This window comes from Syngnathus scovelli, chromosome 13, assembly GCF_024217435.2.
Source record: "Syngnathus scovelli strain Florida chromosome 13, RoL_Ssco_1.2, whole genome shotgun sequence".
Lineage (NCBI taxonomy): Eukaryota > Metazoa > Chordata > Actinopteri > Syngnathiformes > Syngnathidae > Syngnathus > Syngnathus scovelli.
In genome coordinates, this window is record NC_090859.1 from 10458931 (window position 1) to 10485604 (window position 26674).

General features: G+C 44.6%; 4 protein-coding genes and 2 long non-coding RNA genes across 8 annotated transcripts; 3 read left to right on the forward strand and 3 right to left on the reverse strand.

Moving 5' to 3' along the window:
• Window positions 1–126: 126 nt before the first annotated feature.
• f2rl1.1 (coagulation factor II (thrombin) receptor-like 1, tandem duplicate 1) lies at window positions 127–2554 on the reverse strand. Its single transcript, XM_068652681.1, has 2 exons — window positions 2352–2554; window positions 127–1828 (listed from the first exon to the last, which is right to left on the reverse strand). The coding sequence occupies exons 1-2, from the start codon at window positions 2428–2430 to the stop codon at window positions 762–764; spliced, it is 1146 nt and encodes a 381-aa protein (XP_068508782.1). The 5' UTR covers window positions 2431–2554; the 3' UTR covers window positions 127–761.
• A 456-nt stretch (window positions 2555–3010) lies between these two features.
• On the reverse strand, window positions 3011–5284 carry LOC125980087 (proteinase-activated receptor 1-like). The gene is made up of 2 exons (XM_049739122.1): window positions 5134–5284; window positions 3011–4659 (listed from the first exon to the last, which is right to left on the reverse strand). Exons 1-2 carry the CDS (start codon window positions 5213–5215, stop codon window positions 3398–3400), a joined length of 1344 nt encoding a protein of 447 aa, XP_049595079.1. The 5' UTR covers window positions 5216–5284; the 3' UTR covers window positions 3011–3397.
• An 8-nt stretch (window positions 5285–5292) lies between these two features.
• LOC125980054 (synaptic vesicle glycoprotein 2C) lies at window positions 5293–26673 on the reverse strand. Of its 3 annotated transcripts, none has more exons than XM_068652739.1 (18): window positions 26629–26673; window positions 26418–26521; window positions 25888–25965; window positions 21330–21399; window positions 20915–21017; window positions 17441–18286; window positions 15561–15741; window positions 15263–15414; window positions 12939–13072; window positions 12678–12767; window positions 12491–12601; window positions 12051–12139; window positions 11787–11951; window positions 11429–11562; window positions 10889–11092; window positions 10331–10490; window positions 10060–10250; window positions 5293–5439 (listed from the first exon to the last, which is right to left on the reverse strand). In XM_068652739.1, the coding sequence occupies exons 6-17, from the start codon at window positions 18039–18041 to the stop codon at window positions 10067–10069; spliced, it is 2205 nt and encodes a 734-aa protein (XP_068508840.1). In that variant the 5' UTR covers window positions 18042–18286; window positions 20915–21017; window positions 21330–21399; window positions 25888–25965; window positions 26418–26521; window positions 26629–26673; the 3' UTR covers window positions 5293–5439; window positions 10060–10066. The 3 variants fall into 3 exon arrangements, with proteins under 3 accessions (XP_068508840.1, XP_068508841.1, XP_049594997.1); XM_068652740.1 differs by lacking the exon at window positions 5293–5439 and adding an exon at window positions 19032–19360 and having other exon boundaries at window positions 8730–10250; XM_049739040.2 differs by lacking the exon at window positions 5293–5439 and having other exon boundaries at window positions 8730–10250.
• Window positions 6486–8285, forward strand: LOC125980097 (proteinase-activated receptor 3). Its single transcript, XM_049739135.1, has 2 exons — window positions 6486–6646; window positions 7012–8285. Exons 1-2 carry the CDS (start codon window positions 6583–6585, stop codon window positions 8073–8075), a joined length of 1128 nt encoding a protein of 375 aa, XP_049595092.1. The 5' UTR covers window positions 6486–6582; the 3' UTR covers window positions 8076–8285.
• On the forward strand, window positions 10970–11955 carry LOC125980164 (uncharacterized). The gene is made up of 3 exons (XR_007485536.2): window positions 10970–11110; window positions 11440–11759; window positions 11831–11955. It is a non-coding gene; the product is annotated as an uncharacterized lncRNA (long non-coding RNA).
• LOC137840854 (uncharacterized) lies at window positions 21123–25865 on the forward strand. The gene is made up of 2 exons (XR_011087962.1): window positions 21123–21453; window positions 23739–25865. It is a non-coding gene; the product is annotated as an uncharacterized lncRNA (long non-coding RNA).
• Window position 26674: the final 1 nt, after the last annotated feature.

The window sequence follows — 26674 nt, forward strand, 5'->3', positions numbered from 1 at the left end:
GATGACGTAATCACCAAACAAACAAAAAGTTGACAACCTACCTTAAGTTTTATTTTTTGATTATCTTGTGTTCAAATCTGTACTGTAAAAACTGACTTATAACTACTACTGTAGACTCACTCTGAGTTTAATTGTTTTTTAAATCTGCACTTTATTTCATTTCACTATGCAAAGTATCAAAAGAAAAATAAACAATCGTAATCACACTCAGTCATCATTTAATAAAACATAAACGTGTGCTAGAGCCCCTTCTAGAATGAAGATTCTCTGATATTAACAACGTGGCTTTTATACGTTCCACTCCAACTTGAATAAAAAAGATGGTGTCCTCAAGGGTCCATAAGGCTTCAAAGTGCGTAGAAGTGATACAACCCAAACAAAAGAAACACTACAGATTAAAAACTGAAGAAAAAGTTGCTGCAAGTGTATAAAATATCCTTACAAACATCACCACTTTTGTCATTACAATCAAAGGTGAAGAAAATGCATGTATTAGAAATGTAAAATGAAACTGAGAAGACCTAATACATTCTGCTTGTGAGAAAAAAATAAAGAATATGGACACTTATGGACAAGTCTTCACTGAATATTTTGGGGAAGCCTTTGTTATGATAGAAAGCCTTTGGTTTGTTTTGAAGTTTGGAACGTCAGAACTACGAGGCCAAACATGGTAACCAACCACGATCCTTTGGCTGCTCTATTTAAAACAGTAGCAACGACAGTAAACACAACCCGATATCTGGATAGCGTCGTAGCACCAGCTAGCATTGCGAGCTGCCCGTGTTTACACCAGAGTCGGATGTGTAGGTGTTGTTCTTCTTGGAGAACTTGAGAGCACTAAAGGACACACGCATCCTCTCCACAGTGCGCTGGCTCCGGCACAGGAAGGTGTTTTTGACGTGCTGGCGGAAGTCGTCCGAGATGAAGTAATAGACGAAGGGATCAATGCAGCTGTTGAGGCTAGCCAAGCACAACGTGGTAATGTAGAAGCCGTAGAGGTTGTTGGGGACCTCGTTTAGGAGCAGCACGTAGTGCACCAAGAGCATGATGTTGCTAGGTGCGAAGCACACCAAGAACATCACCAGCACGATGATGATCAGCACTATCGCCTTGCGCCGCTGCTTGGCCACACCGACGTCCACCGTCATGCTAGTGCGGAGCGCGCGCAGCATGAGCGCATAGGAGACGACGCACACGGCCGCTGGCCCCACAAAGCCCAACGTGCCCATGGTGAGGAAGTAGCCCGCCGCCATCTTTTTCTGACTGGGCCGGGTGACGTCATGGCATGTGAGGATGTTGAGGTTGACCACACGCACCTCCTGGTCGTACAGATAAAGCGGCACGGTGAGGAGCCACACGGTCACCCAGATGACCACCGAAACCACGTACGCTGTCATTTTCTCACGCCGCCGCTGGGCCATCGGGTATACCACGACCCAATAGCGCTGCACGCTGATGCAGGCGATGAAAGCCATAGAACAGTACATGTTCCCGTAGAAGAAGCACACCAAGACCTTGCACAGCCCCTCACCATATGTCCAGTTGTTCTCGTTGAAGTGGTAGGCGATCTTCAGCGGGACCCAGATAACAAACAACAGGTCAGCCAGAGCCAGGTTGGCCATGTAGATTGACGCCGGGTGCTTCGTCTTGGTGCGGAAGAGGAACACCCAGACGGCCATGGCGTTGGTAGGCAATCCCACCACGAACACCAGGATGTAGAGGACCGGCAGGAAGACCGTGGTGAGGCTGCTGGTCAGGACCAATTTGGCTTGCGCGCCCACCCAAATCCCATCGGGGGTCTCGGTGCCGGTGAAGCCTCGCAAGTTCTCTGTGGGGGAACACGCAGAGAAATAACAAAATAGTCAGGCCTTGAGTTCCTGTCAATGTCCAAACTAATACTTTGTTGTGTACGTGTGTGATCTATTTCAATCATCCAAATCTTTGTGAATCACTGAACCACTATTACATCATACACACATAACATTGCTTCACATCTGTGTTGAATAAAGTTCCTGGTTTCAACGTCAGTGGTTGTTAACCACGATTATTTACATTTGCCGATGACACTTTGTGGTCATCAAACTAAAGGCAGGACAAGATTGCAGCCATCCGGTTTCATAGTGAGGTATTTCTCCTCCGGAATTATTAACCGGAAGTAGGGGCGTAACAGCCACGCGCCACTTTATGTCATGTGACCACATTAAATAAAAGATCGACTTTCGAATCAATTCCCCTGCAATAAATTGCTACATAGTTACACAAAAACCTTCAATATTACACACTGATTAAGGACGTAAAATCACAATATGGTCTTCTTCTTTGCACCTTTTGGTAGTACACAAAACACTCACCTTCGTCACCTGAGCAGGTGTGTAGAAAATGAAGGAGAATGAAGACCAGTACACAAAATCGTTCACCCCACGCAGCCATGACGGCGTCGTGTTTCAGCTTGTTTTGCTCAATGCTACAAAAACAACGACTTCGTCGTTTTGGGAGGTACCGTGGTAGTGAGAATGATGTCGACGGGCGTGGCACCTTGCGTTTGCTTGTCTTAATCTCCGCCCTTCCAGGACCTGGTGTTCGCACCCAGGTGACGTCACATGACACATGACCGCGCGGATCCAATCGTGACGTACCGGCGGACACCGTTCAGTCCCTGATATTTTGACATTTTATTTCGCAGTTATTCAAATATCACTTCATATCACAGCTAAAATGTCTTCAATTTATAAATATATATAATAAATATATAGATAAAAATGTATATGTTAATATTTTTAATTACCGTAAAATAACAGTTAACTCGTTGCATAAATAAAAGCGCAAAACGCCTTTGAGTTGGTGACAACTGTGGTCAAAACATTTCCTCTGGCGCTCTCTAGTGGCTAAAACAAGGGCTGTCCAGCTTGATGTAAGTGAAGTACTCATGTCAGTCAACAGGGGGCGATAAGAGCAATGACAACATGAATAGTCTGCTGTCTTGTTTATCATTTCCAAACATAGTCAAAAAGTGGTTTGAAACGTGTTTATTTAACCAAGAAAGTGTAAAGTAAGATATCATTTACAAAAGTGAGCAAATATACACATAACACACATGAATATTGACTTTGCTTAACATTGTAATGTAACAGCTTAAATAGTTTTAGTGTGCAAAATGAAAAGTCATCCTTCATTGTGTCGAAACGCTTGTTATTTCACATGTATGTTGTAAAAACAGAAATAGTATTGAATCATGTTTTATTATATAGGTGAGTAGCCATCCGGTCAAAGGCTTTATAGCCCAATTAGTAAAATTTAGACCTTGGTCCTCTGTTTCTTTTGAAACTTCTTGGGTAAGATTCCTGTGGTGGAAATGCAAGTTTGTTTGGTCAGTGGTCCTGGATGGGCAGGTTGGTACTTAGACCAGAAGTTTCTTGTACAATCCGGCGTGGCTCTCTTGCAATGAATCCTTTTTGACAAACGAGATGTTTTGCTGTGAGCTTTCCACGCGACTGGACTTCAAGATGGTCCTGGAGGTGGACCTGGAGGTGGACCTGTATGAGTCCGACGAACTGGTGCTGAAGCTCTCGGCCATCTTCTGACACCTCAGCGCCCCAGCGAGTTCTCGTTGGCACTGAGACGAACCGAAGCAGTAGAGCACCGGGTCTAGCAGACAATTGAGGCTCCCTAAACATAGAAAGACCAGATAGGCCACATACGATTTCTCTGGTGCGTCATGGACCTGCTTCACCCCATAATGGAGCTGCGCGTAGTGGAGCAGAAGGAGACAGTTTGTGGGTGCAAAGCACAACAAGAAGATCACCAGCACCGTCAACACCATCACCAGGGACCTGGTTCTCCGACGGGAACGTCCAGGAATGCCGCGAGATGCCAGGCTCAAGGACCAAATCACACGGGTGTAAGAAATGATGGTGACCAGCAGCGGGATGACAAAGAGTGCGACGCACAAGCCAACGAAGTACGCCCCGTAGAGCCCAACCACCTCGTCCACCGGCCGGACATCATGACAGGTGGTGATATCCAGCTCTTTCAGGTAGAACGTCTGCTCCGAGACCACCAGGGGTACTGAGCCAGCTAGGGAAATGATCCACATGGCAACGCAGGCCAGGATGGCGTTGCGGGGCCTCCTCCAGGCCAGAGAATCAATGGGGTACACCACAGCCAGAAGACGGTCCACACTGATGCAGGCCACCAGGAGGACTGAGCAATACATGTTCCAGTAGAAAGAGGCGGTGACCACACGGCACATGGACTCACCGAAGACCCAGTTGTTCCCGGAGAAGTGGTAGGCCGACTTGAAGGGCAGGAGGATGGCGAAAAGCAGGTCAGCACATGCCAGGTTCAGCATGTAGATGGCCGCAGGTTTCTTGGGTCGGATGCGGCGCAAGAAGGCCAGGGCGGCGCAGGCGTTGATGGGCACAGCGAGGAGGCACACCACAGCGTAGAAGGACGGGATGATCAGAGTGGAAAGACGGCCCGTCAGGAAGCTGCGTACCTCCTCAGAGATGGCAGTCACATTGCTGACCCTCAAGGCACCTCTGACCCTCGGGGTTCTGTTCACCCTCGGATTTACTTCGAGCCCGTATATATCCTCCACGGTGAAGGGTTCGTCGGTGGATGATGTTCCGAAGTAGGAGAACATTCTTCCTTTGGCGCTTTCTGTACACGAGTGTTAAAATAGTGTTGAGTTGATCAACAGTTTAGCATATGCTAACAAAATACGGCTTGCTACTCCTTTACAAATAGTTTACACATTCTAGTATTTGTAGTTGTAGTTTTTAATTAGCTATGTTAACTAACAACACTTGTATCTTGAAGGACCTTTCACCCAAAACGTGATTTAATAGGAAAACTAGTAACAAGCTTGTACTTTATATACATTTTAAAAAGAAATGACATAATTTAAAATAATGTGAAGAGCAAAACAGTTCTTTCGCACATATCAATAAAAGTCATTAAACTCATGAGCTATGACTCAACAGGCTGGGTGACGTCATATTATCTAACCGTTAGATTCTAACGGTTATCATAAATATAAATATTTTTACACATTACAGCACAAGTAATGTTAACATGGTTATTATTATCGTTAAAACATAATAGTTATAATAAATAAAATAATAAAAACCTTACGATTGTCGTGGGCTGCCGCGGCGGCGCATGCGCACACGACAAGCAGCAGCGACAGCATGAGAATCGGAGTTGCCGGAGACATTGAGGAGCTTTAGCAATCAAATACAAACACGAATGAATAAAAAAAAAAAATTGTGTCTCGACGTGTCTGTGGAGCTCCTTGATGTAGTGACTTGCTGCAGTTGCTTTTCGTTCCCAGGATGTTCTCCTGGTTCAGCCCACCCCAAAAGTGGCCCCGGCTGCCGGCCAATCAGCAGCGAACGGAGTGGCATTCCTTCGGGGCTGACGTCACGTTTCCCGTCGCCCCTGCATCGGATGCGAGCCAAGAGATTATTGAAACGACCTGGAGGCTAGACATGAGTCTGATTGTCCAAAAATACAAATGCAGGAACATTGCAAAAGGGTGAAAATTTGATAATTTTTTAAAATTAATTTTGTAAATTGTTTTGATTTATTATGACCATCATCTTTCCAATCTGTTTCAAAGGTCTCAGACAAAACAGTACCACTAGAATCTATCTAATCAATTATTTTCACTCATAAGATAAAAATGTAAGGACATTTTTGGTATAATTTCAGATTGTATCATAACTATTATCCTCTTGACCAGTTCTGTAGTCTAGTCCACAGCAGTTCTTAACCAACTGGTCCCCATTGTACATTTCAACATAACAAGCTCGTAACTTTTGTGGACTTCTCGCCATCAAGTTTCCAAACATCCTGTTGTTAACGTGTCTTGAGTTATTTTGGGACCTGGCAGGACAATAAATGTAAACAAGTATCCCTCCTCTCGCTTCAAATAAAGAAGATGTGGAGGTCATCTTGTTTTTGTGGCTGTGACAAGCAGATAACCTTAACCCTAATTAGTTATGATGACGCATTTAGGCTAGCTTAATGCTAATAAATAATGGGAAATGGCCTTTTTTTTTTTGTGGAAAATGCTGAGGGGTTTATCAGTGTTTCTTTCCAATAATAATAATAAAAAAAAAACACATTATGAAGGTGACATGATAGTGGTGGTACATTAAGTTGGGTAAATAACCTCAGAAGGCCAAATGCTGCTAGGAAAAAAAAAGTGAAACAGAATTGTCAAACGGATGTGGACAAGCTCGTGTTGAGACAAGTTTATCATCTCCAGGCAGATATTTCCTCTGCACGTACTCAGTTATGACCTCACATTAAGGGATCATATTTCAAAGTCAAATCAGCGATATGGAATATTATATTTAAGTCCACATTAGAAAAAAAAACACTAAGTAATACATGGGATTCCATGGGCTGTGTGACCTTCGAACGTTATAAAGCACGTAATGTAGTCTAGATCATAAAGAGGCTGACGAAGAGCCTCACAGAGGCCAACCCACAAGGAAGTTTTTTTTTTCTGTCATGGAGAAGTAAAGCGTATGGACGGGGTGTGGAGCTGCATGCGGGTCAAAGGCGCACAAAAACATGGGGAAATATTTATTTTTGCTGGTTCTCATCCTCTGTCTGAATGGAACGCTTCAGAAGAAAGGTAAGAGAGTGTCATGAAAGCCTAGGACAATAAATTAAGGCTTTTTTGGCTTGGGTTTAATTTTTGACACTTGTGTTGAAAGAGGGAACATGTTTTGTCAAGGGAGTGTCTGAGAAAAAAACAATGTTTTTCATTATTATGTTTTGACAGCTGAGCTTCCAAGGAAACTTTGCACAATGCCTCCTACGTGTACATCAAATAGAATTTAGTACTTGTAGAAAAGTGGAGCAGCGAAATTAATTAAAAAAAATATATTTGTTCATTTACTTATATGTCAGGCCCTAAATAATGTTTTAATATGGTTCAGATAAGTTCTTGACTTGAAATTGTGTTTGAGTACTTAAAGAATGTTTTTTTTTTGGCAGGTAAGAAGAAGTTAAGAATCCAAGACCAGAACAACGTGAATGGAGTAGCGGTTCCCAGAACTTTCAAAGGGCAACCATTGGCGCAGAGGCGTTTCATCTCTTCGAACGGGACCTACCGTCCCATCCCCTCACCTCCCACGCTCCGGTTGCTAAGCAACAGCAGCAGGGGGTACCTGAACAGCCCGCTGAGCACCAAGATCCTCCCCGCTGTCTACATGCTGGTCGTGGTGGTGGGGGTCCCAGCTAATGTGGCCATCCTAAGCGCGTTGGTCACTAAGGTGCGAGTGGTCTCGTCGGCCATCCTCTACAGCAGCCTGGCGGTTTCCGACCTTCTCCTGCTGGTCTCCCTTTTCTTCAAGGCCCACTACCATCTCCATGGTAACCACTGGGTGCTAGGAGAGGCCGCCTGCCGGGCGGTCACGGCTTGTTTCTATGGCAACCTCTGCTGCTCGGCACACACGCTGGCCTGCATCAGCGTCCAGCGCTACCTGGCCGTGGTGCACCCCTTCACGTACAAGCATCTCCCCAAGCGCTTCTACGCCGCCTTGACCGTGGCGACCGTCTGGGGGGTGTTCGCCGCCGCTGTCCTGCCACATCTGCTGGTGCAGCAGAGCTTTCGGATCCCAGAGCTAGGCCGCATCACCTGCCACGACGTGCTGCCACTGGATGTGGACTCTCACGTCTTCTTTCTCCACTACAACCTCTTCTTGACTCTGGCGGGACTCTTGGGCCCATTGTTGGTAACGGTTCTGTGCTACGGTCAGATCATGTGCGAGCTGCACCGGTCGCATCTGGACTGGGCTGCCTACATGAAGGCCAGTTCTCTGGTGTTTGCCATTTTCTTGCTATGCTTCACACCAGCCGGGGTGGTGCACTTCCTCCATTACGTGCAGCTTTTTGTGGACGGCACAGACGGTTCCTACGTGGTCTTCAATGTGGTTGTTTGTCTGTGCTGCATACACGCCTGTTTGGACCCCTTCCTATTTCTTTTTCTGTCCAAATCTACTAGAAGCAAATTGTATTACATCGCTTCCAAGCCAAGAAGCCTTAGTATGTCCTTTTGAGAAACTGAACAACTTTTTATGGTTTGTTGTTTCCAAGTGTTTTTCAACGTTGTTGCTGTTGGATATTTTCCAACAAAAAATTTGAAAACATGCAATGTGATTCTGATTTTGTATGTACGAGCAGGACCTTCATACAAATTAATGAAATGTACGCTTTATGTTGATAAATACAATGCGTGAATAAAAAAAGTTTTTTTCATCTACAGTAAATTTTGCAGGACCAAGTTTTCTGAAACATTAAAAGTGTTTTATCCTTGTTATACAACGACAAAAAAAAATATATAGAAATGTTCATTAGACATAATCTAATTCTCAGTATTTTCTGCAAAATTGATAATTTGCAGACTTTTTTTTTTCTTTAGCACAAACAGCGCTTCGCTTCTCATGGATGAGGCATTTCCTGGACTTCCTGTGACAGGAAGCAGTGAGAAACGCCTGTTATCACACAATTCCATAAAAACTAGGGGGGGAAAAAATGCAGGCATACTATTGCATTCGTGCAACTTGCCTCTATTTAAATAAAATTATACGTGTCAAGTAATACGGTGCTATTTTTTTTCTTTTAAAAACACACACCCTAAAAGTTTAAGTGGACTAGAATGAGTTATTGGCGCCACCTACTGCTGAGAGTTTGAAAAAAACAACAAGAAGGTGTCAAGTTCAAATGAGACATTTTATGTAGACGCCACACACGGCATTCACCACATCGATTTTTTCTTATGAAAATAAGTCATCCAGGCGCGCAAATAGAACATCTTGGCAACAACGACACGGCATCACGTCGCCACTGAAATGACCATGTGACAAAAAGACGACGAGGAAGAAAAGATTACAGGCAATAAGAAAGAGCATTTCGCAACAAACATGCAGGATTTGGAAACAGGAATGTATGGCGAGAAACGGGAAAATGTATTGCATATTTTCAAGCGGGATTTAGACCATGAGTTTTAGAAGGGAAAGAAAATCGGTTTGAGAAGTTTTGCTAGTTGTGTTCCATTTTGAAGATGAACTTGTTTTGAATTGAGGAATTCAAATTAGTGCTATTAAAAACCATGTTTGCCAGTTGTTGTTTTTTTTTTCCAAGGATTTGAAAGCATCATTCCCACCATAAGATTTGGAACGCAATCTACGAGAAAATTCCACCCCTCTCGCAAAAAAAGCTGACTTGCTTGATTTGAAACACGCAATCAAGATGTTGAAGCAACACTGGCCCTTTAAAAGTTTTCCTCATTATTGCAGACGCCTTATTAACGTGGAGAAGACACAACAAAGCAGCAGAAGTTCCCAGCCACGTTTGGGAAGCGATAGCGAGAGAGGCACCACATTGTAGAAAAAGGCCTTGGAGCTTTTGTTTTCGAAGCGGTGGGGAGAGACAAGACAGGGAATGACACAATCGGGGGAAGCGATGAGAAGACCGTGGGGTCTTTGAACACAACACACACACGAGGAGCCCGCACTCGACGTTTAAAAAGCAGAAAATGTAAACTTGTTTTTTTTGTGTCACTATAGAAATGGCACTGCATTGAATGCTGTATGGCCTTAAGATTATTCTTGCAAAAAAGCTTCACAGTTCATGTCGGAATGGTGATGGCATGTGACTGAGGAGAGGAATCTAGTCGGAAATGCCGCAAAAAGTGATGTGTTATCTGTAGGGCTTTTTTTTTTTTTTTTTTACATCAGCACCAGCTCTCTATAATTTGACGATCATCGGAGAGAAATGGCTCCTGTCAATGTAAAGTTAAAGCTGCCTGTGAGGGTCAAAAAGCAGCATTAGCACATATTAATAATTTGTGCAAGACGCTGTGCTTGTCTCTAGTCCCGTTTCGGTGTGTTTCGATATGTAAACTCGTGTGTTTTAGGGACTTTTACTGTGCTCAAATGGCAATCCAGTTTATGTTAAGTGAGGGTGGGCGGCTTATTGTAGCTTCATAGGTAGCAATTATGACGTCATGATGAATTTGAACAATGATTCCCATACACATACCAAACGTTTACATGAGGACATTGGCGCGTGTGTCGGGCAGCCGCAGGCCCACCAGGCCGCCGCAGACCAGCACGGACGACGCCAGCAGGATTGGTATGGCCTTGGTGATGCCCACCAGAGAGCCAAAGATCAGGTTGCCCAGCACGGCGGCCAGTTTGCACAAGGCGTTGCAGAAGCCAAAGCCGGTGCCTCTGCAAAAGAAGTTTAGAGTTGAAAACAGTGGAAAACTTTTTAGTATATCGGTTCTTTGATTCAATCTATCATTCGTCACCTCCTGTCGGTGGGGTAGAGCTCGGTGGTGACCACATCCAGGGAATTCCAGGCGGAGATGCTGAGGCCGTTGTAGAGGCACAACATGAAGATCATCATGGACTCGCTGGTGCCAAACCACAGGAAGAAGCAGCTGATTCCAGACAGCACCATGGAGCCCCCTACGGGATTTGGGCGGGACAAACAGTCACCACCCGGGGCCCGAAGTGAAAGCAGAGGGTTGCTATTTGTCAGAGGTGGTACTCTCAACTCTGTACTTAATAAGTGCATATACTTGTATTTTCAAGAATTATCCTTTTATTTTATTTATAGTATTTTGTCTCCACCCACGTGCTTTTCTGTATTTGTGACTTTGAGTGTGTACGGCTTTAAAAGGCGGGGCCTGGACTGGTGAGTGACGTGGGTGTCGACAAATGAGCGTTGTTTCGAGCTCAGCTTAGCGGCTGGCTCTTAACTGGCTAACTATTAGCCACTCTGAAAAATGTAACAAAGAAGAAAAAAGAATACCATACTCATGTAAAGTACCTAAAAAGTATTTGCATACATCGTCACGTCATACCCAACATGCTAAGACGGCCTATTTTGTCCATGAGGAGGGCCGAGACGATGTTGCCGGGGAGGACGGCCAGCGTTCCCAGGAAGTTGACAAAGTAGACCCAGTACGCGCTGTAGTCGTCGTCGAAGGTCATCTGACAGCCCGTCTTGTTGTGGTGGAAGGAGCTGTTGACCAGCCTTGAGTTTGTCAGCTTCATGTCGTCGATATCTGCAAAAGCCACGTCAGGTATGGGGGGGCGGTGTAAATCCCAACTTTATATTAAATTTCCTACATGGACCACGCTCTTATTAATTTTGCTCCGGGGTATCAAAATAGACGTCATTTCCCATGGTGCATCAGCACCTTCCATGCCTTTGCTGTTTCCGTGTTCAGCACTTTTCCAGAATGCTGCATGGGAAATCATGTGAAGGCTTAGACTCCCTTAAGGTCTGATTCAGCTCTGGTTTCTCTCACCGCCTTCTCTCGCCTTGCACTTCTGAAACGTTTCCATTGCACTCATTGGATTGTGTGGGGGAGGCTTGGAATTAAAGTGCAAAAATGTACCTGTGTTGTAGAACAAGGAATCGACAAAGGTGCAGTTTTTGAAGGAGGAGCCCACGGATGAGACATCCTCAAAGTAGCAGTTGAAGAACGAGGAGTTGACAAACGAGACCGCCTTGAACTTCATGCTAATAAACCTGCACAGAAAAACATTTCTTTTGTGAAGAACATCAACAAACATGTACGTGCACATGTATCTTTTCTTTGTCATAGACGACGGGGCGAAGCGTCAAGATAAGCCTTTTCATTTCCTGGTGGAGGCAGAGATAACGGAGACAGAATTAATATGAACGGTCATCACCAATAGTTCAAAAGAGGCCCACGACATGATGAGGTAACGCCTACGGATGCGAGTGGTTACCTGTCGTTATAGAAAACGCCATTTCTGTGAATCTGGTTCTCCAGCGTGAAGTTGAAAGTGAAATCTTCGATGCGTTCGTTGGTGTGGATCTTCACTCGCGAGGCGTAATCGTCGGCTTGCAGATGCTTGATCACGTCGGGGAACCACACAGACAATCCGTAGAACCTGCATTTTCACATTTGAGATTTCAATGGAAAATAGTAAAAAGTAAAGTTAGAAGTTAAAACTTCCACAACTACTGATTCACGATAGGGTTGGTCTTACCCAAAGGAGAGCGTGAACCAAACCGCTGCTAGTTTCATGGTGTTGTCTTTTACTGGGTAGTCAAAACATTTCATGAAAGTTGACCAGATCTAGTGGGGGGGTAAAAAAAACAAAAGAAATGTTATTCATTATTATATCTTGTCTAAACAACTGTGAAAATGTGGTTGACTGATTTCCACTGTTAACATTTTTTACAATATAAGGTTGTTGCTGTTACACTTGCGTCCAGTAGGTGTCAGTACTACGCTGCATTCTCAAATGACTGTCAAAACTGTCACAGTGTCAAGTGTCCCATGCTATGTAGCTTTTTTCATCCTTGCGTAGTTTTTATAGTTTGGTGTATTGATTATGCACACAAAAAATATATATATCAACAAAATCGGACAGTGTAGAACAGCTGATGCCCAACTTGAAAGTTCAGAATTCAAACCAAAACTAACCCCTCGGAGCTCGGCCTTGACTTTGGAGAAAAACTTGACCACTGGGTTTGAAGACTCGTTCTGCAACTCCACCAGCTCGTTCAGCAGCTTGGGGATCTTAATCCGATTGACCTGTAGGGGGAGACTCTCATCAGCTCATTGACTGTTTTCTAAGGCCACAAGGGGGCGCTCTGAAGTGTCAACTCACAGTGAAGACTCTCTCGGGCTCTCCGCGAGCTCGCATGTTGGTGTCATGGATATGCTTGAGGACCATCCAGGCCTCGTCATGTTTGCCCATCTAGACGATAATTGGAAAAAGCCAAATCACGCTAATAAACTTCACTCAAAAGTTTAGTGCAGGTCAACTTAAATCCACCTGGAGAAATGATTATGCATTTTTTGCTTCATCCTGAAATTTCACCCAAAAGCCCAATACTCGATCTCTGCTATTTTGACTCTTCTCTCTCACCTGTAAGAAGAAGCGAGGGCTCTCAGGCATGAAGGTGAGCGCCACCACAGCTGAGACGCAAGGCAGCGCACACACCACCACAAACACTCGCCAGCTGTGGAACTGGTAGGCCGAGCCCATGCTAAAACTCCAACCTGTGCACAGAAAGTAGCAAACCAAAAAAAAAAAAAGCCAAACAATGCCTATGAGCAACGATTCGGCATCATGGACTTTTAATGGTCACGGTATGTTAGCTTTAGGGAACGAGTGTTTGCATGTGACCCGTATGAGCTTCCTTCTGCCCGGTCCGGTAAAAAGCTCATTAGGAGGATTTCAGCTATAATGGACTGTCGGCGATGGCTGACTGCTTGCGATACTCAACGTGATTTATGTGGCTACTCTACAGTAAGTGAGAACGCCTCTGACAAGCGCACACACACACACACACACACACACACACACACACACACACACACACACACACACACACACACACACACACACACACACACACCGAGGAGAACATCCAGACAAATCGGCCTTACACTGCAACATATACACACTTAAAACTGGTCACAGCAGCAGATTTGACAGTTTACATTTTAGGGACTACAAAAAAAAAGAAAACACACACAGCTGGCCTTTACTCCCCACCAGTCAATGTAAAGAGCACTGCGGCGAAACACACAACGCACTGCGCCTTGCAGGAAAAAACTGTTGGTCCAATCAATTGACCTCCATTACGATCCTTTCGCGCCGCCTCGTGTCACATTAATGTGTCTCGTCGAATCACTTATGAAATGTAAAAAGATGGATGATGCTTCTTTACCAGCAGCCTAATAGATTTTTGGATTATGGTCATGGAACACCGACCGGGAATAGAAGAAATTAAACGATCCCATTTGCACATATGTCAGAAAAGGAGGAAGTAAAATAACGTGTATTATAAATGCCTGACCAGTAATGTTTTTCCCCTCTCTTAATGTTTATTATCACCTTTCACTAAAAGTTGATTTTCGTCCTGGAAGTGGCTTCTATTTCTTCAAGTGGCTGTGTCACGACTCTCCAGATAAGTGCTGCCACTTCATCAACACGGCCGGCCGGTTATAGTATATCGAATGCCTTCCAGCTTTCCATTAAAACGGCTAAGCCGTTGTTTCTCTCTTACCGACTGCCGCCCCGCATCCCTTCACTTTTCCATTATCTCTCACAAAGGGTTCGTAAATCAAGTGCCGACACCTCAATAGAGTTGGTGCACCCCTGTATTGACCACCTACCCAAAAAAAAAATCAAAAAACACCCTGAAGTGCAACCTCTGCAGCAATGTTAGTTCTCATGTAAAAAAAAAAAAATATCCCTGGTTTTTACTTTGCTGCTCATGAATAAGATTATTCATTTAATCCTTTCTGCGCTAAATTTTTAAAACAGGCCTGTTACACTGACAGAATTGGTGCATCCTTCTCCCTGGCACTATAACCCGCATCCTTGTTGTTTTCGACAGTGTTTCGCTCTCAGAATGCCGCTGTCTATTACTTCACCTTTCCATTATCCCTCACAAAGGGTTCATAAATCAAGCGCTCCCTGCCAACCTCCGCCTCCGCTCTTGTCCTCCTAATCTCTTTTGTTCATTCACCAACATTTTATTGAGGTTACAATTTTTGTTTATCATGTCCACAAGTACAAATATGCCTTCATGAAGACTAACCAACCTGTCAATTGAGCGTTACAAAAGAAAAAAAAAATGCATTATTATCTCTGTGAGGGATGATTTTTCTCAACAAAGCATTCTTTTATCGTCTTGCCTGAGCTGTAAACATTTAGTTGATTCAGAAACGGATCAATCACCTATGTCGGTCAGAAACTGAGTTTGATGAACTTTATTTCGCGTCCACACACAAAAGATGCTTCGTTAAAAATAAAAAATAAATTCATCTGCTGTCAGTTTGTAAGATGAGTCCCCAGCTACACCGCCACCTGCTTGTTGTTTGCGTGCGTGCCCAAGGGCTCCGGGAGTGTGGGACATATTTGCAAACGATCTCACATGTTGCCTTTTATAGACGTCACTGCGGCAGGGTGCATCGTGCACGCTCCATTTCAGTTTGCAGCAATGCGACAGCAGCGGCAAAAACTGGAGTTTGATGTATTTTTTTGCGCTTAAATAACTTCTCTCCAATTTCTGCAAATTGAATTTCTCGACCTGATGATGGATATATGTCATTACTATTAGCTTTAGCGCAGCAGCTATTCCACAATGAAATACATCAATCTGATATCAATGCAAATATTTTGCATGTTCAGAAATTAAAATCCAGAAATCAGGCTGGATTATTATTGTTGTCACTCACCATAGTGTGGTATGATGGCCCAAGCCATGGCTGAGGCGTAGATGCCGCCGATCATCCAGAACATGCAGAGCCAACTCAGGTGCTCTCCGCGTTTTTCCCGCGCCAGCACTTCCGCAAAGTACGAAAACACAATAGGCACTGCGCCGCCAATCCTGCGAATGAATCAGTAGTAATGAAACCACATACTGACTTTCAGAAGCAGAAAAATGAACTAGCTATAGAATATAATTTTTTTTTCAACCCGCTTTGTTGACTTCCCCAAAGTTCCTAACCTCAACGTACACAATGATGGACTAACCCGAATCCCGACAGCATGCGGCAGAAGAGGAAGGTGCTGTAGCCTTGCACGAAGGAGGAGAGGAAGGCGAAGAAGCCGTTGGTGGACAAGGATATCAGCAGGCACTGTTTGCGGCCCAGCTTGTCCGACAGGCCGCCCCAAAAGAAAGCGCCGAACATCATCCCCAGGTACACGATGCTGCCTGGAGAGAACAAAGAAACGGATTGATGCTCAGGAATTGTGTGCACAAGTACGTGGCGCCAAAAATTTGGAAGTCGATTCCTGTTCTCGGGAAGAGTACAGCGTTGGAGAGCACAGTTGTCAGTCCGGTAAATAATGGCGGCGCTCTTGACGTGCTAATAAAAATGCTAATGCCTGCGGAAGCTGGGGGGGGGGGGGCCCTCCTTGCGCCGTGTTTGCGGTGATGGGACGGATAGGCTAAAAGTAAAAGGGTCTTATCGAGCTGCGCAGACACGCCGCCGAGAGCCGGCCATTCATTACGCGGCGACAGCTGCTAGCTCGCCATTGCAGTGGAGGCCGCGTGAACGAACTCACGACCGACCGAGCGGTGGCGGGACATGAAAATAAATTTAAAAAATAACGAAGTGAAAGATCACGAGTGCAAAAATGGCGAGGGGACAAACAATGCGAAGATGCACACGTGTCGCCAAGACGCTCTATACAGAAGCGACGGCTCATTTGTTTTATGGCGGCGCTCACACTGAGTTAGGATGTGTAATAAAGAGAGGAGGCGGAGGAGGTGAGGTTGTATGCGAGATTGGATTTGTTATTTCCTACAGGGTTCAAGCAAAGGTCAGACCTTTGGAACATAAACTGACTCAACACGGGCGCTGAAAGAAAATATCGTGTCGTTATCGCTAAACGATACATTTTCAATGTAGTGTGATCAAATGTTGATATTGTCGCTGTAACAATTTGGACTTAAATTATTTTAAATTATTAAACATGGTCACTGGCATTGATAGATGAAAAAATATATATTTGTAAATTTAAAAAGAATTATGAAAAATAAAAAAATGCATAAAGATTTATGATTTTTAACTGCAACATTTTAAAAAAAATGCATACAATTTGCATATTTAAATTTGTATACATAATTGCATACCTGCAACAATGCTCAACTTTTCCATGGGGGGGTTATTATTATAATTCACCCTCTATGGTCTCCACGCTTGCTGATTTGTGCTTCCTCTTTTAAATCCTAACTCCCCCTCGGCGCCTTTTGCGCGATGTTCTCGCTTGTCGGCACGCCGCGTCCCGCCACGCTCGAGGTGTTGCGAGCCGCTAATTTCCTCGTTCAGGACACGAGGATCTTGGCAGATGACGGACGATTCCCAAAGGGGAATGATTGATTGACAGGCGGGATTCAGCAGGGGGGATGAATGAAACATTAATTACACAGACAACCTGCCGAGCCCAGCGCTACGTTTACCGTTAATGTCCTTTGAAAAATAGAAATGGCATCATCTATTAATCCACTTAACCATTTCCATCTTAGCGTGGACGACAAAAAGTCGTTTGAGTCCTAACGTAAAACTTTATAGTTTCTTTTTATTGTGAGGCACTTGGTGCTATAGTGACTCATTGTTTAGTTCTCCCCCTCTCGTCTCCAGTTGCGAGATGACTAATGTGTGGAATGTGGGTGAAAAACAAACCATCCTTAGATTCGCATCATTAGGGTCCACCTGCGCCGTTAGCTCATGAGAGCGAACACAAGTGGTGATGCAAAAGTTTGCAAACGAAAATGTCCCCTTAAATAAGACGCCGCGCCTCAGCTAGTCCCTGAATGCACCATTTAGCGTCGCAGAATTGTCAGTGTGTTGAGATGTGTGTGCTGCATGCGCCACATGGAATTCAGCGCGGACGACAAAATTCCTTACCGAGCCATCCGGCGCCCGAGTTGGGCACGCACATGTCCGTCTCGGCGCTGGGCAGGACGAATCCCACCACGAACACCTCCACGCCGTCCGACATGAGCGCCAGGCCCAGCACGAAGAAGAGCTGCCATTGGAACCTCCCGTGGCCGCACTCCTGCATGATGAGCTCGTACTGCTGCGCCAGTTCCTCCTCGTCGGCCTGACGCTCGTTCTCCAGTTCCTTGTGGCTCTTGGGAGCGTCACCCGCCAGTTGGCCCAGGGGCATCTGTCCGTCCCGCTGTTTGGCGTCCTGGTAGGCGGGCACGCCTTGGTACTCACCCTCGTAGATCTCATCTTCGTCATCGTGGCCCTCCGTGGCATCGCTGGACGCCCCCTCCTCGGCTGCGTCGTCGCCGTAGCGCCTGTCCGCTTGTCCGTATGAATTGTACTCGTTCTCCTCCTCCTCGTCGTTTTGGAATCGATCGTAGCTACGGTGCGCCGAGTATTCATCCGAGGCGCGGTCCACCGCCTTGTTGAAGTTCTTCCCGGCTTGCTTCTTGGCTTCCTTGGCGATGTCCTTGGCCCCTTTGACCAGGGAAGTCCTGTTGTTGTGTGTTTCATTCATCTTGACGCTGACCAAGCTGAGCACTAAGTGTTTCCTGTTTCTGCAGCTCCAGCCGATGGATGTACGTAGCTGGGGGACACGCCGGGGGTAATTTAGAAGGTCAAGCGAGCAACAGCCGGGTTCGCCAGTCGGCTGCCGGGATAATAATTAAGTGCTGAGGTCAAACCCCATGGAGCTGGAAAGGAGGCCTTTGAAATTGGAAAACTCCTCAGTTGTGGAGGAGCTCAGCAGACGCGGCTATCAGCCTGCAGGAACACAGGGAGAAAGCACTTCATTAAAAGTTAGCTGATGAAAACCCGACTGCAGCGTCGAGCAAACGTCATTTTTACGGCCCTCTTGAAACTGCTCGGTTCCGTAATCAGTTGTTGTTTTTTACGATTAACCACAACTCCTTTATGATCCCGCTTTAATAACATGTCAAACTCATTTAAAAAAAGAAATGCCTTAGTGACGATTTCAAGAATCAAACCGTAAAAGCTCTTTTCTGTACTGTGTCAAGGGCTATTTGATTTTACTTTGGTGATTTCATCCTGGAACACGTCAGCCCGTGTGAGTGAGAGTCCCCGGGGCTCGTGCCACGGCTGTCGTCGCCAAAGACCTGTCAGCACATCGGGGCCTTGTCGCCTGCAGCGCAAAGCCCTTTAGCCGTTAGTGGCAGGCCAATAACCGCACGGACATGTGTGAAGTCGCACTTTGATGAGTGGACACTTGAGATTTTCTCTGCTTATCTATTGTGCTTTTCAAAATTCTTTTAGTTTTTATGTCCAGATTGAGCTAGCCCCCCCCCTCAAGCATACACTGAATAGTGTGTCAGCGTGATATGTTAACAGCGGCAAATATAAAGGAGATGAAATCCATCTTTTCCACATTAGCGCTAATGTGCTAGCAGCACGTTTGTATGGGCACACTGCCGGGAGCAGAGGGGCTGCAGACGTTGGCTGAAGCGCCCAAATGGAGCGTGGCAGCTTGATGTATGGCGCCTCCGCTCACCTTTTGCTCAGCGCCATGAGATAAAACATCAGTTGGGATCAGTCATCTGAACGTGGGCGCGCCAGGGGGGCTCGCGGGAAGGCGCCCGGGAGACTTTGGTGCAATGCAGCAGCGAAATGAAGCGGGAAATGGCTCGTAACTAACTTTTCTTTGGCGCGACAGGGTGATGAGGAGGCAGCTGACCCTGGCTTTGGATGCACCAGTCAAGGCCCTGAATGCACTGAGTGGCCTTTGAAGTAAAATGCCTTCTGGGTACTTTGTGTTATTGACCGCGCAAACTCTTTGGAGCAGCTCCAGGCAATGCTGTCTGACCTGGCTGTGAGGAAATTCTGAAAATCAGACAAATTTGTTGACGGTTAGTCTTTTTTTTATTTCACAGCTTTCAAAGTTTTACTCTTTCGATGTACTACATAACTCTATTTTAGTGTTTTTAATTTGACTTCACGACTTAATGAATCAGCACGTCAATCGTTGACCTTGCTAGCACCTAATTTTTCTTAATGGGGTGCACAAAATATTATCAGACGGCCTCCTGATGGGAAATAAACAATTTTCCCTCACTGTGGTGCTGTTATTCTTTAATCACTGATGTGAACGCATCACGAACTCCACTTGGACGAGGCTTTTGGCGAGGAAGGAAAAACGCTTGCTGTGTTCCGCAGCGATTGGGCAAGCGGCGTCATGTGACATCCAGGTTGACAATATGGAAATGTGGCGCCCTGCAGGCTTGCTGCAGCGCCCGCAGATGGCTGCAGTGAGCATTGGTTAATGTGCATCATGCGAACACAAAGCACACGCCAAACGTGGCTGCAGATGCTGTGCAATCCAGCACACAAGCTTTGTTCGCTTTCTGATGTTCCATCCGCACGAGAAAAGTCACCATTGGGGTGTCTTTGTGACTTCTCTGTGTTTCAACCCCAAAAAAGTTACGATTTTCAATTTTAACTTCATATTTATTATATTGTATGCAAGTTATACTGTTCCATAAAATGCTATACATCGCAAATTATGTGAGCTTTCTGACAAGAGGGACACAGTGGAGGCATTTTTAGCGGATGTCAGCAATTTATGAGCACCAGTGAGTTATTGAGCAGCAAATTTATTTGAAATATTTGAAAGGTTTTGAGATCAAATGGTCCATTATGTTAAGCTTGCCAACATCCACCTACACACATAATGAACATCATGAAACATTAGTGTAGATATTCAAATGATTGATTTGATATTATTAATATAATTAATTATTATATCATATTTTTCCAACTATTAACTGTTTCGACTCCCATTAAAGTAAGACCAATTTATCAGTCAGATAAATAAGCTAGGGCTTCAGATCCCTGCCAAATCGACTTCAGCATAATAGCAAAGTATTCCTAGCTCATTACCTCACACCGCTAATTCCATCAAAGAAGGGTCCAAACTTTTAATGGAACTCCTCCAATCTGACTTGCGAGTCCTCTGCAGCCTGTGGCTCATTCCAAGCGGATAGAGGAAAAGGCATCAATCAACGCGAGAGGCGTTTGACGCGCGTTACGTCCCGTAATTAGATTTCTCTGGGCTGTCCCGCTCCGTGAGCATCCATCCTACAACCCTCCCTTCTTCTCCCCACCCCAACACCTTCGGGTTAGCTCACGCTGCAGCGCTTTCCTGAGTAATGGCTGCATGTGTTCCTAACACCCCCTCCCTCTTTTATTACACACCCTCTGCAGCCTCACTCCTCAAGGGGTGCTTGCCTCAGTGCTGTATTTGCCGGTACAGAACTTTTCAAGCTCCCCTGGAAGATAATTTTTGCCTAACTTTTCCTTCAACCTCATCTAAACTTAGTGGGGAGGGGGGGACGTTCCTAGACATGCAATATCTAATAAAAAAAATTAATCACTCACCATGGTTGAGATTGTCTGCCAGCATGGAAACGTGTGCGCTCCACGCTTGTTCCGATGGAGATGCTCGCCGCTCGATGCTGCAGTCCGACAAGAGCGAGAGAGGCTGGGGGAGGTTGGAAAGCGTGAGTGCGAGTAGGGGAGGGGGAGGGGAGGGAGGGAAGGAGGTAGGAGGAGCTGCACAGACTGAAATAATCAATAGGATATACAACAATTGGGCGAGACAGTCGGTGGAGTATAAACAGGCAGTTAGAGTGAGACGGGACCCTGAGGAGGAAGTTCACTCAGGGATGACTGACTGCAGCTTCAGATCACTGATGAATTGTTAGCTAATTTCTACAGCTTCGATTTTACCTTCTGGTGTAACACATCAAACAGCTGCCAGACAACAACAATGGCGGCTTTAAACTTCACTCACCATTCCTGGGATTTTCTTAAATACCGCTGCTGTCCTGCGTCTGAATCCACCTCCAAGCGAGCGCCAGTGTCTGATGTGAAACATAAACAACAAAAACTGCTTTCAACACAACCTGGTGGAGAAGGTGAGTGATTTTTTAGGAGATTTGAAAACCAAGTTGGACCCGAACGTCCTTTAACATCCCAGGAAATGCCACCGGCAGCTGGATGATCGCAGATGCTGGGTGAAAGGAACCAATTCCTCCTCTCCCCGACGCACAAAAAAAGGCCAAGATGCTCATAATGGCCTTTGGAGGGTCATTGTAAACAATCAATGAGCAATCCCCCCCCAACTCATCTTCTCCAGAAATAAGCACATCTCAAGCAGCCAGGAAGGAAGGACATCCCTCTTGCTCTTCACAGAAAAAAAATATATTTGCATTTCAATCCAGCAGATGTCAGGGGAATGATGCGGAACGTCCAGAAAGCAACTCGTTAAGCCACGTCATCACCATTAGTGATAAGTAAAGGCACTAAAACCATTTTATCTTCTGGTTTCAGTGCTTTATCGCCCAAAATAAAAAGTCATCAATTGGTGGTATCATTAAACCGGAGCGAAGATGCTGCTGACTCAGCATGCGGCTGCATCTCGAGGCCCGTAAAACAAAAACAAAAAAAAACTGAAAAAAAACGCCTGCTGCTGCCTAGATACCACAGTGGTGTTAAGTAATGAGACAAATAGCTTTGAGAATAGCCTGGCGGGTTAACACGAGGTTAATTACATTTCTTAAACACAGAAGGGGGGAGATGGCGGTTAAAAAACAGGACTAGTTAAAATCGGAATAAATAAACCTGACAAATTTTCACCAATGCGAAAGCAGATTTCAGAGACTTTCATTCAAATTTGTCTATGTATGTCAAACATTTTTATTTTAAGAAATCCCAAAGCGAGTCTAGTTTGCATGGCAAAGGTATTTTGCTATTTTGCAAATCTTTCAGGCTATTGTTTAAAAATTTGCTTTTCAGCCACATTATCTCTTGTGCGCAAATCTTTCGCAAATGTTGAAATGTCAAGTGCCTTTCCTCTCGGGACCAAGTCGTGACGCAAGTGCTCACTCTGCAGTGGGGGGGGGGGGGGGGGGGGGGAGTGGGAGAATAAGAATTTTTTAGCAGTGCGATTTTAGCCAGTATTACATCACATCATGTCTAACATACAGTAGCGTATTAGGCCTAAGTGTTCATAAAAAAATAGTGCAGAGGTTGATTGTCATAATAATAAAAATTGTAATCCTCTATAAAAATCCACATTCCCATTGTGCTTTAAATTGGGAAAATAAAAAAAATACAATGATTTAAGTAAAATAAAACAAAAAGTGACAAGAATGTTTAAAAACAACCACTCCTTAAGATAAATAATATGACGAAAAGACTGATTCCGTAATTGCCCTTCCACTAGGTTGGCAACGCTTTGGAGGAAAATGAGCAACACAAACTCCCGACACGCAGCGCAACTTTTCGACACTAATAGCACGCAACGTGCTGACATCTGCGCACGAGTGGGCGTCGTCGCTGACAAGTTTGGCCGCGAGAACGTTTTGTAGAGTGCGAGTTAATTCTAAGCGGCATGTGTGGGGGTGCGGTGGGAAGGTGACACGTAACCTTCTCAAGCGACCAGGTTCTCCGTTTGATGCAGTAATGCAGGAATCTAGGAAAAACGGGTGACAGTGAAAGCAGCAGTCTCAATGAATGAGCAAACCGCAGCCCAAAATGGCCGATTTCAGGGCAGCGCTCTAAAAAATGGCCTTAAACTTTGCATTATGAGTGAGCTTTTTCTAACTACAGATTTTAAGAACGTGACTGCTGAGAAGATGTTTTTGTTTCCATGAGAGTATGATGCTCGAGAGATTGTTTTAACAAGTGTGTGTTTGTGTGGGTGGTTGTTAAGTTTTACCTCCCCTGTCACCATTTCACACAAACACTAAAAATATAGATTCTACAACAATACGATATAAAATGAATCACTTTAAAATATGATTTAATAGAAATATTGCTTTCACCTTGCCTAAAAAAAAAAACGCTACTACATACGGAAGTAACAATAATCGCAATGTCATACTAAGCAATAAATGTCACCGTTTTCCTGGAAATCGTTTCATCCCTCTTCCACAAACACACACAGGAGAGCGAGGTGGCTCGGCGACGCACTCCTTAATTTGTCATCTCTCATTAAGATGGAGGCTAATAGATGGGCCTTGTGACAGTGATGTTAATTGTTTCGCCCCCTCGTCAGCCGGAGGTTGCGTGGTACGAGCGAAGACGCTGATAAATAACCATCAATCATCTTGTTGTTGTCTATCCTGTACACAATACAGATTTATTTACTGCTGATGTGGAAGCAAACAAGTTCTTTCTTTTCTTTTTGTTTCATCAGCTCATCATCTTTGATCTGCTGAGGAGCCGGTTTCAGAGAAGATGGCTGAGCGATGAAGGGGAGCTGCGGTGATTCCTGCGAGGCAGTCTTCACCACCACACACACACACACCTCCTCCTCCTCACAACAGTGAAGCATCATGTGTGACTCACAGCTGGGAATTCCTTTGGGTGGTGACGGGCACGTCCTCGCCTCAGCGCTCGCCTCTGAATGGAGGCGACAGCCCGCCGAGTGTGCGTTTTATATGTGTGTGATATTATGACATTAGCTTCTGGCTAATGGCCTCTTAGCCTCTTAGCACGCTTTTAGTCTGCAGACACGCTGCATCAGGCACAGAGCTACTTCTAATATCACTAAATATTGATAAAATTATTTTTTGTGCAATTTGTAGGCAAGACTAAGCACTATGCCCCGCAAATAGCTGTCCTCTTTACATCTGCATGCAAGTACAGGGTGTGGAGCAACAGTGTAGCCTGCTGGCTGGTCATCACACTACTCCATCTTCAACCCTATTTTACAGTAAATACAGAAAATTTTATAGCTTTGAGTAGAGCGCCGACCTTAGCCAACGTCTAGCTTTTCGGCCTTGATGGAGGTAATAAAGCTGATTCCTCAACCGCTTTATCGTCCCCTACACGCCTCAATATTTGCTCGTTTTACATTCGTCCCCATTTTCACTCGGTAAAAAAGGGGGAGATTGCTGAGCTGGCAAAAACCCGCCTGTCCGGCGAAGGTTAAAGCGTTCCCGTGTCGCTGATAAATGAGTCACACGCCGCGCAATGACGTTCTGCTTCATTGAGTTTAACGTGACTAAAGGAGGGCAAGCAGGTACGACGTGCCAAAAATGCTGAGTCATTTAAAAAGGATTTCATCACGTATATTTGACTCATCATTTTTTTGCATGTGGGGCCAGGGGTTCAGTGTCCCAACACATCCAGTAGATGGCACCATAGGGACACACTAATTGGCTTAAAAAAAAAAACGAAATGCTATTCCGAAATGTATTGCAATTTTATTTGAAACTTTTATTTACAAATTCTGACACTGTTTGTAAATATATAAACACACCAATATGTCATTTTTGAGGATATGGATGAGTGTCGTTGTACAAGAGGAGAATATGAGAAAGGAGGAACCCTCAGTAATGCAACTACTACTGCAATGTCTAAGGTATTGCGGCAGAGGGCGCTACTAGCCCATAAACAAGAACAATCATTATCTGGGCCCCAACAGGACAGAAAATAACTTGGGTGAAAAAAACAAAACAAAACAAAAAAATGTAATCTGCACTTTCCTGTGACACGCTGACACCATCCAAATGTTCCGGGCTAATCTCGATTTGTGTCACTCGTGTTTCTACTACTGACCATGGAGCAACATGCAGCTGGAATGAGGATATGATTTAATCAGATTTGATCATCTCATATGACTCATTCATGGGGCTCAGAGTGAATCACAGATGTCGGCAAAAGTTCACAAGATAATTAGCGAACTCGAGTAGTACCTACTGAAATGTCCAGTGAATGAAAATATTGAGATTTGTCACCTTGAACAAATAACCAAACAAATCAACACGTCATTTTCACAAAACATTTCAACAGAACTCAAGAAATAAAGAAATGGGATTTTTTTAATTTATTTACTTAGCTGTGGATGTGTGGGTCTATTAGAGGGAAGGATTTAATGGTTCAAATGTATGTTTATGAAAATATATGAATTAGCATTTCCTCTCCGCTATAGCGAAGCATTACATTGTGTAGCTAATGGATGCCTTGCGGTTTTAGAGGTCTGGTGACTCTGCCGGATGACCGCTGAACTCGTGACGAGGCTAAACTCTCTCCTCTCTCCTCTTGTACACAACATATATTATTGGTGCTAGCATATTACCGGTGTTAGCATTTGCGGAAGGAGGCCCAGGGATTACAGTGTGACTCATTAAGCAAAGGTTTATTTCAAGCACGGGGAGGGGAAGCACATGAACGCTTTACTGGATTACGTTTTATTCCAGGAAATGTATATGGAATGTTATGTTCAAGACCTGACTATCTACTTTTTACGCAATGCTGTATGTAGAATACAATCTCACATTGTCTTTTGACATTAAATTGTTCCATTAGATCTCATGAAGATGGAATAAACTTTGACTCACCCTTATAGGTCCCTTAAAGATTCAAATGCCATACATGGAAGTCCTTTTCCGACTGCTAACTCACTTTTGATATTACTCCTAAAAAGAAAAAAAAAATCGTGATGAAAAGTCAAAAATGTATAGGGTTTTTAAAGACTCAAATAAAGGACAACAGATAAAGTAAACAAGAGGTTGATGTATTTTGAATGAACAAGCCTTAAAATAATTCTATAAATTTAGTTCTTTTCCAATGATTATAAATGCAATGATATAATTTTGTAAAATCATATATTCAGGTTTTATTTCATTATTATCACAAAGCATCCTCCACAGATTTTGGTATATTAGCATCAGATCCTGCTGCAGCTGTGCTACAGTTTATTGCCCGTGCGTTCATAATACATTCAAAAATACAATTTTACAATTTTATTTTTTATGCAAACGCTGTAACATGGACGATTTAAGTTTGGGGATTTCCATGTTGCGTGTTTGGCTCCTAAATCGTCTCTTTCTATTTTAAGAGGAATCAACACAAAAGGGGCGGGGCCAACCTCTCCATTTCAGGAAGTGATTCGTTGACGTCACGGCAGCCAGCGCCCCTCTGAGCTGTAGCAACACATGCACGCGGGCACACGCGCGCGCGCTGAAGCACCCGCTGGTTAGAGAAGAGGAAGGACGGGAGAGAGAGACGTCAAGTGGACATGGCGAAAAGCGGGCAAGCAGTCTTAAACCGCATCATCTAAACGACACGGAAATACTTACGCACGTCTACCGAGGTCTGTCACCCCCCTTCTGTCTTTCTCTCTCC

What these genes read in the sequence shown, in the direction of transcription:
- LOC125980097 (XM_049739135.1), top strand. Translation starts at nt 6,583, where the DNA reads ATGGGGAAATATTTATTTTTGCTGGTTCTCATCCTCTGTCTGAATGGA. An exon ending in TGGAACGCTTCAGAAGAAAG is followed by an intron (nt 6,647 to 7,011) that starts GTAAGAGAGTGT and finishes TTTTTTTGGCAG; the next exon opens with GTAAGAAGAAGTTAAGAATC.
- LOC125980087 (XM_049739122.1), bottom strand. Translation starts at nt 5,215, where the DNA reads ATGTCTCCGGCAACTCCGATTCTCATGCTGTCGCTGCTGCTTGTCGTG. An exon ending in CGCGGCAGCCCACGACAATC is followed by an intron (nt 4,660 to 5,133) that starts GTAAGGTTTTTA and finishes ACTCGTGTACAG; the next exon opens with AAAGCGCCAAAGGAAGAATG.
- LOC125980054 (XM_068652739.1), bottom strand. Translation starts at nt 18,041, where the DNA reads ATGAATGAAACACACAACAACAGGACTTCCCTGGTCAAAGGGGCCAAG. An exon ending in AGGCCGTCTTAGCATGTTGG is followed by an intron (nt 10,491 to 10,888) that starts GTATGACGTGAC and finishes CAAATCCCGTAG; the next exon opens with GGGGCTCCATGGTGCTGTCT. An exon ending in CTCTACCCCACCGACAGGAG is followed by an intron (nt 10,251 to 10,330) that starts GTGACGAATGAT and finishes CTTCTTTTGCAG; the next exon opens with AGGCACCGGCTTTGGCTTCT.
- f2rl1.1 (XM_068652681.1), bottom strand. Translation starts at nt 2,430, where the DNA reads ATGGCTGCGTGGGGTGAACGATTTTGTGTACTGGTCTTCATTCTCCTT. An exon ending in CACCTGCTCAGGTGACGAAG is followed by an intron (nt 1,829 to 2,351) that starts GTGAGTGTTTTG and finishes GTTCCCCCACAG; the next exon opens with AGAACTTGCGAGGCTTCACC.